Genomic DNA, 12,894 nt, shown 5'->3' with positions numbered 1-12,894 from the left:
TGTTTTCTGTAGAGGACGTCTTGACTCATTCTTACTTTTGCACATATTTGCATACAACTTTATATGTATATACAGGGATGTATGCATATGTAGGGATTCACAGAGAACTGTGTGATGTCTTAAGACCTGGTTTAACATTTAATAATCACTTTTCTGAAACCGGCATTATTGTGTCACCTCTTTAGAACAACCTTAAAACACAGAATAATACATGAATTCTTATAAAATAACTATCAAACAACTTTATTGTAATACTTGGTGGTGATCTATTGGTCTGTCTGTGCTGTTTTTAAGATGCTAGAATTTACACTGAAATATCTTGCTCTGTTAATTTTGAATTGCTCAATTTCATTTGGATGCAAGATTATTATTCTCGTTAGAATATGTTTATTTTTACAGGCATATTTTATTGCTATCTTTTGTGTTTTTCTGTTTGATGTCAACCTGATTTGGGGGCTTTTCAGTCTGAATTAAATAACTGAGCCTCAAGTAGAGGGCAAAAGAAAGGTCTGGTGTGGCAGAGAAAGATGTCTCCTTTAATTTTGTATATTGTTTTTCCCATCCATTTCAGGCTTGTGTCTCTGCAGTTTTACTTTCAGCTGTCCTTGAACGACTTTCACACTTTGATCTAGTGCATGTTGGTCCTTTGAGAGAATATAAGTATTTTATTCTTTACCAACTCCCTGCATTCCAAACTTTTCCACTAGAGTCTGAGTGGGATTTGCAAGATGATAAAAAAAAGATTAAAGTAAAACGAAAAAGATTTATCTGTGATAGAGACTGCTGCCACAGAGATCTGCTATAGTTACAGCATTGGGTAGATACTCTTACCCAGAGAGACTTACAATTTGATCACATTTACATAAAGACAGTGTTAGGAGTCTTGCCCAGGGACTCTTATTGGTTATTGTTATATTGTAGGTCGCTTGCCCAGGCAGGGGACTGAACCTCAGTCTACAATGTAAAAGGCAATGCTGTTACCCACTACACCATACCAATCACCAACCAGGAGGATGAGGATCCATGATGAGGATGTGAACAATTCTGAATTAATTCACAAATGTCAAAAATCAATGTTCTAAATATTTCATTTATAACGTAATGTTGAGGGAATGCAAAAGGCAGCACCTGGAAATGTGGAAGTGCAGCGCCCGGACAGTCTGTGAGGTGCACATAACAAAAACACTACTGTATGAGTGAGACATCCGACCAGCTCCCTCTGCTTTAAAAGCCAGGTTAGGTCAGCAGTCCCAACCCAAATGTTAAGAAGAGCCATTGTGTCCTTTCAACAAAAATCAAACCACCATGGCAGCCACAACATTTATATCCAGTATGTCTCAGTTTGTGCTGATGTCCTGGTATTTACATTAAAGTTAAGTTACAACAACAATACGTTACATTAAGTTACATTAAAAATATAAACGAAAACGTGGACGTGGAACGTGGAAGCTACATTGCTCTGTTTTAAGCTTTAGCTATAGCTGCTTTCCTCTTCTCTCTGCCAGAAAACTTTTCAGTTTCTTGTAAAATGTCCCTCAACATTCGACTGTTTTATGAGGCTGAAGTTGCTTCTTGAAGTCGCTCCAGCTTCTTGTTCGAATTTTCCTGTTCCACCATAAATTCTGACTGAGGCGCCAAATGAAAATGCGGCACCATTTAAGGTGGAATTGGAAAATTTGAAAGAGAAGCGACTTCATCTTCACAACTTTTTAGTGTTTGACAGACTCACATTGCAGTTTTAATCTTCTAGGAAAACAACTGCAGTGCTCATGAGTGCAAATAAAGTATCGTAGCTAGGTGACCTACAGTCTGACTAATTAGCATTAGCACTAGCTACTACTTAATTCGGTTCCACTTTATATAAAGTGCCTCTAATAACTGTGTAGTGAAACATGAATTACATATGCAACAACACTACTAATGATTTAGTCAGTGTTACAGATGGATTACAGAAGCACAGCCTATGTAATTATACATGTGTATCAACTTCAGTTTTGCCTCATTTAATTACCCAACTATACCTTTTTGGTACACTAAAGATCAGATGTCTTTTTCAGCAGTTAAAAGTAAGTTTTACATAGTATTATATTTGTTTTTACAAACTTATTGTGGAATAACTGTGTTGTAACAAGGCTACCTAATCACATCACATTGATTAATACCATTCTATAACTACACTGTATGTATATAACAACTACACACAAACTTTCCTGTAGTGTAGTGTTAAAGTTACACTTTAAAATAAGTGGACAGTTCCTGTGTAGTTACTATATAGGTACTGTGTAACAATGGCGTGGTAATAGAGACACTGCTTTGGGTTTAATGCAACACATTCAATGTCATACCAGTTCCATGTTAAGGGGACGTGTGCTGTTCAGGCACATTACAGAATGGTTTAAAGCTGAAACTGGTTACAGTGTACTCTTGTTCCAGTCTGATTACAAATGTAATTACTTGGTAAACTTGCTAATCCTTGAGAATTCACAAAAATATTGTCCAAACCCACCAGAACTAAGAGGCAGTTAGCAGAGATAAATTACAGCTACGTGTCCAGTGAGATTGATTCTCACAGATTGATTGTCCAGGTGAATGACTGATTCTCTCACCAGTGAAGACTTGAGTGGTGTCCTGTGGGGGTCCCCGGAGAGACAGTTGGATTGACCCCTCGCTGATCTGCAGGACAAGGGAAGCAGGCTCCGGGCCATGTGTCAGCGGGACATAGAAAAGCCGACTGTCACGGTTCCATGTGCGAAACTGCAGTCGCAAGGACAGTCCCTCCATTCCAGGGTCAGCGAGCACAGCCAGATAACTGGCAGTGGAGCTCAAAAATGTTACAGAAACTGGCTGCGACTCAGAGCATGAGAATGTCACGTTACCCTGAGAAAACAAGAATCAGAGTCAGTTCTATTTTGGTAAGGAATCTGTCTTGATGAGGGCACAGTATTATTAATATACAACACTATTCACAGATTAAGTTAAATAAAAAAATATTATTAAAAAGAATAAAACATTATTAAAATTGTGCAAAGGAAATATTAAATATGATTTTAAAAGGGTATAATGAACAACTAGAAGTCATAGTTTTTTCTGTGTAAACCAAAGCAAGTTGGAATTTCATACTAATGGTTTCTCAATCATAACTTGTTTGATGAAGTGGAGAAATTGTGAAAAAATGTGAAAACTGCAGATTCTAAACTATTATGATGTGTTTGTAAATAGAAGAGGAGATATTTTATTATCATTTGAGTTTTATGGAAAGTTATTGCTGTGCCTACAGTCTAGTTTTCCAGAAAGTAAAAATGCACATGACATTTTGTCACTTTTTGATATCAAAATAAAGAGAAAAACCAAAAATCAAAACCTGTCAAAAAAGAATATGAATTAGAAATCTATCTTATTCATTCTAATTCATTATGTATCTAATTACCTACAGTGGTGTTCAAAAGTAAAAATAAGAAAAAAAATAATTAAAAATACAGAAAAAATGGGACCCCTGACAACCGTACTAGACGTGATAGGCCACTTAAACTGCGCCCATCAGATAAACATCTTTCTACTGTGAGAAGACAACTTAACGCTATCACTCTAAAAGGATGTGTAGCTGTCAACAAGCCTGTACTGAGAAAAGGAAATAGCCAAAAAAGAAAACCATTTGCACTTCAAACAAAGGAGCTCCTGGTGTTCTCAGAACAATGGACTGACCACCCCAGAGTCCAACCCTCAACATCACTGAAAGTGAGATTAGTGAGATTATTTCGATCGTGAAAAGCAGAAAATGCAACCAACTTCTAAGACTGAACTTTGAAGGTGTGGAAAAAAGTTCCATACTAAATGGACTAAGTGGACACTAAATCCTGAAAAAAAAAAGATTTAATATTTAGTTGGTAAGGTTTAGATACCACTTTAAAATAACACTGCCTTTCTAAAGGGCCCATTAATTGTTTAAAATGTTTATTAATGATTATTAATTAGGTCTTAAGTAGCATTTACCACACACAAATGAAAAGGGCAACAATGATCTGCTTGCCTTATAGTGAACCCACATTCATTTATACTCTTATACTATATAGAATACTATACTACTATTCATGAGCTCACTTTTGCCCTTTTTATTGTTATAACTGCTTATCAATGATTAATGAAGTGTAACTATCCAGCATTAACTATACCATTTTTAAACCATTTATAATCCATTCATAAGGGTAATTTTATTTTAAAGTGGTACTGAGGCTTCTGTAAAAAAATTCTGCTAAATATATAGTTCCTGTATTTTAGCATTGAAAAATGAATCAATTGTACTTATAAATTGATAAACTGTACTGTATTATTATTATTATTATTAGTAGTAGTAGTAGTATTAGTAATAATAGTAGTAGTAGTAGTATTAGTATTATAAAATCACTTCTGTTCCAAAGATATAAATATAAAATATAGTTATAATTGACGACATAAAAAAGTAAATAAGAATATGCACATCTCTGCAAGGAAACACTGTACAGTATATACAGTATATTATGGCATGAACAGTATATCTCAGTGAGGAGAGAAGGAGCAAGAGATGAAAGAAAAGACAGAAGGCAAAGAATAAAACAGTAGGGTGATAAAAAATGAGGCAGAGGAGCAGTAGAAGAGAAAAGACAGATGCATGGACGTGGGGATCCACGAGAGGAGGAGTAGAGAAGAGAGGCATCCAATTAAAGAGTAGGATGAATAGCAGAGGGAGGACAGCAATAGGAGGATAAAAATAAGAGATGCATGTAGAGGATGGGGATGGCAGAGTGGGTGTGGAGGAGAAAGGTGGGGGAAAGCAGGGATAGGTACACAGTGTCACAGCATTAATTCCTCATGCAATTCAAGACTCAGCTAAGAAGTGATTTTGTTTTTTTATCAGCTAGCAGCCAAACTATTCTCAAGGCTGCTAAGTGAGCAGATACACCTGCCTGCAATTTATTAAACAGTGCTAGACAGACAGCATTTGGGACTGTTCGCATGTAGACACTCTCTACAAGACGCCTCTACAAAAACATCTGGCACCTTAATTATTTGATCATTTTACTATGCATATAATTAATATTACCACAGATATATTTACATAAACACATAGGTGCAAAAAGTGGAGATCACCATTTCATTTATTGAATTTCTGGTCAGACTGTTATTAAATGGAAGTTACTCATTTTTAAGTCTCCAAAAAAAAGGTAATAATATATTTGACTGGAAATTACACAGAAAGCACAACAACTAAATATAATTTCAAAATTGTATATATTTTATTTGTCCACTTTTTAATGTTATACTCTCTAATTCCACTTTAACAAATCTCTTTCCAATATGAAATCTAAAATGGATAAAGGACAAATGGATAAGACAATCATCTACAGAGGAAGGTCAAATGAAAATGAATAAAAAATTCAAGTTCCCAAAACTGAGGTTGGAAACAATGAATACCCTTTAAAAATCAGGCTTTTTACATACTAAAGCTTATAATTCAGTAAGTACAGGCTATTCACTGTAAACTTGTTCAGCCATTTGTAGGTTATGGAAGTTTTCAACAAACCGTTGGGCCTGCCGGTGGTATTTAAGGTGGTAAAGGGTTGTAAAATATATAGAGAAAAAAACGAGACTCAGAACCATGTAGGGGCTGATAAACCACCAACAACAGAAAGTCAAGCTCCACTCTTGCTTCAGATCTAAAACTAAAAATAAAAAACATCTATCCAACTCAACCCTATGAGTCTGAAAGAATGTGCAGAAGAACAGATGCAGAACTGCATTTTAACAGGATTTCCCCACTTGTTTCAATGAGCTATTAAACAAAATGAAGTAGGAAGAGACATTTGAAATACATGGCTTTAATTCTCTGATACCGAGTGGTGGTGGTTTGGAAACTTGGAGGAAAAGACATAGATCTAAAGCACTTTCCTTCTGGCATCCAAGAGAGTGATAAGTGAAGGAGTTGTTAAAGTGTGCAGGTTATAAAGCGTCCCCCAGAGATAATGAGAAAGAGAGTAGAAAAGGGAGAGTGAGAGCAGCCAGTACTGTTAATTAGACCCAGAAAAGGCGTTTTTACAGCTATGCTCACACACAAGCACACCATCTTAATCCTGACACTGTGACGACAGAAAAAAACTATCACTCCAATTAAGAAGAACTGTGCAGAGCTCAGCTGACTGACTGTGGGGTCACATGTACAGCAAGATAAAACAAAGTGCTTTAACACAAAAACAAACAAAAAAAGAAGCATGGCAAGTTTCTGAGTTTTGTTTACTGGTTGGCATGATGGAATCATATTAGCAGTGGAATTTCACTCTGTAGTGACAACAGCCTTTGTGCAGATGCCAATACTACACTAATAGCAGTACACTGGAAAATTTAAATGAATATCTTACTAAGCTTTCAAGCTTTCCCCAGTTTACCCCCTTAAAATCTCAGGTAAATTACATACTAAGGCTTATTCTTCAGTAACTACAGGGACGTCAATGCAAACTGGCTGAGCTATTCTTAGCTTATAGTAGGGTGTAATAAACTTTGGGCCTGCTAGGGGCCCTGGCCATTAAAGGACATTCTTAACTCTCTTATGTTGCGGGCCAACTTGACCAGTTACAAAGTTTAAAAATACAGGAAAAATTATTTTAAATAATTTTGGAGCATAAACCTTTGTGGCTCATTTCGTATGACTTTAATTGAAAGGGTCAGTTTAAGCCAGAACAACAGAGGTGATTTGTTTGTGTTAAACAACCTCCATGCCTCTAAGACAAAAATTGTCAAAAATGTTGAAAAATATCTAAATAAGAATAAATACAACAAATGCATTGAAAGTGTAGTTCTTGTAGAACTATACTACTAAATATGTAGAAAAGAAATCAGTTCAAAAATGATTTTTAAATGAAAAATGTGTGAGTTATTATAAGTAAACCATGATCTGTAAGAGGTAAAAAATGTGATTTGACTAAATGTTGATGAAATTGATATTAACTGAGCTAAAGATAATGTTTATGAAGAAAAATATATTTTAAACCTGTATCAGGTGAATTGGACCTATTGGACCTATTGACGTTCCTTACAATTGAACATAACAAGAGGGTTAATGCCTCTGTCCGCTCATTTTCTTGATTTTCTGGATGGTTTCATGATTATCTATAGCTTTTGCGATGTTTTTACTATGAACTGCAAAAGAAGGAATGACGTTGGGCTTTTCTGCTCTCGGTTGGAAATTAAGGCTCTGGTACATTCAGGTACATTTTTCATTCATCAAATCACAAACAATGTAAGTGTTTCATCAAAGGTACAGCAGTGGTTTTAAGGTCTGATTGTGAACCTTAAATAAGTTTTCCCAGGAAAAAAGAACATATTTATACCTTTTCATAACTGAATGTTTTCATGTTTATTTTAGCTTTTCTAAAATATATAGGGCTTGTTATTAAAGTGTATTAAATGGTTGTTTGTAGCATAACTAGACGTGAATTCCTACTTGCATAAACCATCTTTTGCTACATAAGTGATTAAGTTAATTTACTAAAGTGCGATAGCTAGCAGCCCACCTTAACTGTAAGAATCTTTAGGAAAGAAGTCATATTTTAGCTTAGTATTGTGTTAGCTATCCCCACACCCCATAGATGAAATATATTTTTTCTCAAATGTATTTATGTGCAATGTATGGAAATGGCCATATTTGGTTAATATGACATTATGTTCTGAAATATATATTTAAGTGTTTCAAAGTATTTCATCATAGCATTTAAATTATATAAAATGCATGTTCATGTATATATTTTTCCATATAGGACTGTTGAATGTCATTTTCATAGCACATCATACAAGGTAAATCTAGAAACTCACCACAGTGTAGATCTGTGGTTTGCGTCTCTTGGCCATATCGATGACGTTGACTCCATTGTAATAAAGGTTCTCTAAGCATCCGTGGAAATTCTCCCGCAGAAAGGTCCCAGGCTTGCCAGGAAGAGGGATTCCGCCAAAACTGAGCTTGAGTAAACACATGGAGTCATAGGCAAAAGTTTGGTCAAATGACGTGTTTTGTTGATTTTCTAACGCTTTGTTCACACTGCAGGTAAAAGTGGCCCAAATCAAGACTTTTTCTTGATATGTGACACATCATTGTATTTGTGTGACTGTCTGAACAGTTGACTGAACATTGTATGTATCCGACACACAGAAATGTGACGCCTGTGGAAACAGTCAGATTAGAATTCATGCTTCTATGTAAATTCAACTCAATCTTCATCATAATCTCAAACCCCTTAACCTTACAGTGACATCATGAAAATACCTGTTACTAGAGTTTGTGTTGGAGGAGTGAGAGAAGGCAGTGTAAACAAACCGCACAGAACTTTTTAACTTTACTCTAAAAATAGAAAAAAGAAACACAAGAGTCAATGGAAAAAAACATAAAACTTGGCCTGTGCTTTTTTCAATAGAATGTCATTAATTAGTGATGCTGATGTTTGTTAAAATTATTATACGCACAAAACACAGAAGGAAAACAATTTCCAGCAAAGTTTCTGTTTAAGATTTATTTGCAACTTAAGATTCAAGATTCAATAGTTTTATTGTCATATGCACAGCAGAACAGGCAGTTACACTGTACAATGGAATTCTTACATTGCTGTTCCTCCATTCACCAAATATAATCTTAAGATAATAATAAAAAAAGAAAATATAAGAATAACTCTAAAAACAGTAGTAAAAAGCAAAAGTAAAAATGTACAGTATGAAAGTTTAAATAAAATTAAAGTTACACGTGCGTATGTGCAAATATGCAGAGCAGCTGTTCATAAAGTGCATCAAGTAACAGATGCAAACAGATGTAAACAGTAAAAAATATTGTTCTGTGCAGGTAATAGATGTAAACAGTATTGTTCTAACAGCAGTGCAAGGTTAAACCAGTTCAGAATGGGGGGGAGGGGTAGCAAGTGAGGTAGAAAGCAGAAACTGCTGGTCAGTCTTGTAGTCCTGGACTTCACACTCCTGTAACGTCTGCCTGAAGGTAGGAGTGTGAAGAGTCTATGCTGGGGGTGTGTACTGTCCCTGATGATGTTTTGGGCCCTCCTGATGACCCTGGTGTGATCCTGAGATGCACTGTGCAGAGCAATGCAGTTTCCATACCAGTCCGTGATGGAGCTGGTAAGAACACTCTCGATCGTACTCCTGTAGAAGGTGCTTAGAATTTTGGCTGGCATGCCAAATTTCCTCAGTCTTCTCAGAAAGTACAGTCGCTGCTGGGACTTCCTAATGATGAGGTGTTTGTTATGAGACCAGGTGAGATCCTCAATGATGTGGATGCAGAGGAATTTGAAGGTTTTCACCCTCTCCACCTCTGTCTCACCAATGTACAGGGCTTTGTGTAGCTCTCGCTTCCTCCATGGATAATCAATCACTTCCTTGGTCTTGTCTGCATTCAGGGAAAGATTGTTGTTATGACACCAGGCCACCAGCTCAGCCATCTCCTTCCTGTATGCTGTTTCATCCCGACCAGTGATTCAGTTCAATGACTGTAGTATCAACAGCAAATTCGATGATGCTGGTGTTGTTCTGGGAGGCCACGCAGTCACATGTGCTGGATGTGCGGCTGCCGACTCTGACTGACTGGGGTCTATCTGTTAGAAAGTTTAGCACCCAGTTGCAGACGGTGGGTGTCAGTCCGAGGGTGAGGAGCTTTTCTGCGAGTTTGTGTAGGTTGACAGTGTTAAATGCTGAGCTGTAGTTTATGAAGAGCATTCTGACATACATGTCCTTGCCCTCCAGGTGTGTGAGGGCTGTGTGAAGGGCTGTGTTCACCGCGTCGTCTGTGGACCTGTTCTGACGGTATGCAAACTGAAGAGGGTCTATAGTGTTCGGAATGGTCTCCTGGATGTGAGTCATAACTATTCTCTCAAAACACTTCATCACAATTGGGGTGAGTGCAACAGGGCGATAGTCATTTAGGCAGGTCACAATGTTTTTCTTTGGGAGGGGTACGATGGTGGTGGACATGAAGCAAGATGGCACAAAAGCTTGCGTGTGGAACAGATTGAACATGTCCACAAATACATCAGCCAGTTCTGATGAGCAAACCCTGAGTGCACGCCCGGGGATGTTGTCTGTGCCGGCTGCTCTCCGTGGGTTATTCTCTTCAAGGTCCTGCACACATCCACTGATGTCACAGCAAATGATATGTTCTGTGTGGCCATAATGTCTCTTGGTCGGCCAGGGTTGAGGGCCTCGGAGCGAGCATAAAACTCATTTAGCTCATCAGGTGGTGTAGTGTGGCTGGTTGTGTCCACCATGCTCATCTGTTGGTAGCGGGTGATGTGCTGTAGTCCTTGCCAGTCCGTGGTGGCATAGTAGCTTTCCAACTTCAGCCTATACTGTCTTTTGGCCTCTCTCATAGATCTACGCAGGTCATATCTGGACCTTTTGTAATCTTCAGTGTTGCCTAAGAGAAATGCAGCATGGCGGGCATGTAGCATGGACTGAACTTCACTATTTATCCAGGGTTACTGGTTGGGGTATTTTCTGCAGCGCCTTGTAGGGACAACGCTTTCAATGCATAAACTTAGTTTAAGTATGTTTAAGTTTAATAAAAACTGGCTTTAATCACAGGTTCACAAATGAGGTTTCCTTTGCTATATTGTATCTGTAGGTTTCTGTTCATAAACATAAACTAGCAAAAACAAATTTACTATAAAATGAAACAGTGTTTGTATAAATTCAGGAAAATGACAGAGGCGTCAGTCACAACTGCATATGTGTACGTATTTCTTTATTGTGGTCTATTTACATAAAGTTAGTTCCATCATTTGTGTTGAAATAGACACTCCCAGAATTTTGCACTGCTGCACAGATTCAAGATTCAGAGTTTTATTGTCATATGCACATCAGAAACAGGCAGTTACACTGTACAATGAACTTCTTACTTGGCTGTTCCTCAATTCACCAAATATAATCTTAATATAATCTCAGAATAAAAAAATAGAAAAAAAATATATAAGAACACTAAAACCAATAATAAAAAGTACAGTTATGTGCGAGGTTGAAAGTAAATTAACGTTGCATGTGCGTATGTGCAATTATGTAGAGCAGCTGCTCATAAAATGCATGTTGCAAGTAACAGATGTAAACAGCAGTGTTCTGTGAAAGTAATAGATGTAAACAGTAGTGTTCTGTGAAAGTAATAGATGTAAACAGCAGTGTTCTGTGCAGTAACAGACGTAAACAGCAGTGTTCTGTGAAAGTAATAGATGTAAACAGCAGTGTTCTGTGAAAGAAATAAATGTAAACAGCAGTGTTCTGTGAAAGAAATAGATGTAAACAGCTGTGTTCTGTGCAGTAACAGACATAAACAGCAGCGTTCTTTGAAAGTAATAGATGTAAACAGTGGTGTTCTGTGCAGTAACAGACGTAAACAGCAGTGTTCTGTGCAGTAACAGATGTAAACAGCAGTGTTCTGTGAAAGTAATAGATATAAACAGTGGTGTTCTGTGCAGTAACAGACGTAAACAGCAGTGTTATGTGTAGTAACAGACGTAAACAGCAGTGTTCTGTGCAGTAACAGACGTAAACAGCAGTGTTCTGTGCAGTAACAGATGTAAACAGCAGTGTTCTGTGCAGTAACAGACGTAAACAGCAGTGTTCTGTGCAGTAACAGACGTAAACAGCAGTGTTCTGTGCAGTAACAGATGTAAACAGCAGTGTTCTGTGAAAGTAATAGATATAAACAGTGGTGTTCTGTGCAGTAACAGACGTAAACAGCAGTGTTATGTGCAGTAACAGACGTAAACAGCAGTGTTCTGTGCAGTAACAGACGTAAACAGCAGTGTTCTGTGCAGTAACAGACGTAAACAGCAGTGTTCTGTGAAGTAACAGACGTAAACAGCAGTGTTCTGTGCAGTAACAGATGTAAACAGCAGTGTTCTGTGCAGTAACAGACGTAAACAGCAGTGTTCTGTGCAGTAACAGATGTAAACAGCAGTGTTCTGTGAAAGTAATAGATGTAAACAGTGGTGTTCTGTGCAGTAACAGATGTAAATGGTAGTGTTCTGTGCAAGTAATAGATGTAAACAGCAGTGTTCTGACAGGAGCAGCATAGTGTATGTAAGGTGCAGTTATTAAGTGCAAGGCCGGCCAAAACTTGGACCAGTTCAGAGTGGGAGGGAGGAAGAGGTAATGAGTGAGGTGGTGATGGCCTGTGAAAAGAAACTGTTCATCAATCCTGTAGTCCTGGACTTGACACTCCTGTAGCATCTGCCTGAAGGTAGGAGTGTGAAGAGTCTGTGCTGGGGGTGTATGTCCCTGACTATGTTGTGGGCCCTCCTGATGACCCTGATTTGATAAGTGTCCTGTAGTGAGGGGAAGGCTGCTCCTGAGATGGACTGTGAATGATCACAAGCTGGAGAGCCTTTCTGTCCTGAGCAGTGCATTTTCCATACCAGACCATGATGATGCAGGTAACATTCTCAATTGTACTCCTGTAGGAGGTGCTGAGAATTTTGGCTGGCATGCTAAATTTCCTCAGCCTTCTCAGAAAGTACAGTCACTGCTTCTGATGATGAGGTGTGTTGTGAGACCAGGTGAGATCCTCACTAATGTGGATGCCAAGGATTTTGAAGATTTTCACGCTCCACCTCAGTCTCACCAATGTACATGGGTGTGTGCAGCTCCCGCTTTCTTCATGGATCAAAAATCATTTCCTTGGTCTTGCCTGCATTCAAGGAAAGACCGTTGTCATAACACCAGGCCACCAGCTCAGGCACCTCCTTCCTGTACGCTGTTTCATCCCCACCAGTGATCAGCTCAATGTCTGTAGTATCATCAGCAAATTCGAAGATGCTGGTGTTGTTCTGGGAGGCCATGCAGTCATACGTGAAGAGCATGTACAGAAGGGGGCTCAGCACACAG

General features: G+C 38.0%; 1 protein-coding gene across 1 annotated transcript in view; it reads right to left on the bottom strand.

Annotated features, from left to right (window-relative positions):
• Positions 1 to 12,894, bottom strand: part of cntnap5l (contactin associated protein family member 5 like) — a 212,117-nt gene that overhangs the window by 73,117 nt on the left and 126,106 nt on the right. Inside the window, exons 7-8 of the mRNA XM_017718593.2 lie at positions 7,840 to 7,983; positions 2,607 to 2,877 (exon numbers count right to left, since the gene is read on the bottom strand). Of these exons, the coding sequence (XP_017574082.1) occupies positions 2,607 to 2,877; positions 7,840 to 7,983 (415 nt within the window). The remainder of the gene's footprint in view (positions 1 to 2,606; positions 2,878 to 7,839; positions 7,984 to 12,894) is intronic.

Source organism: Pygocentrus nattereri, chromosome 15, assembly GCF_015220715.1.
Source record: "Pygocentrus nattereri isolate fPygNat1 chromosome 15, fPygNat1.pri, whole genome shotgun sequence".
Lineage (NCBI taxonomy): Eukaryota > Metazoa > Chordata > Actinopteri > Characiformes > Serrasalmidae > Pygocentrus > Pygocentrus nattereri.
The sequence above is the reverse complement of the archived record's forward strand: the minus strand, read 5'-3'. Positions and strand labels throughout refer to the sequence as shown.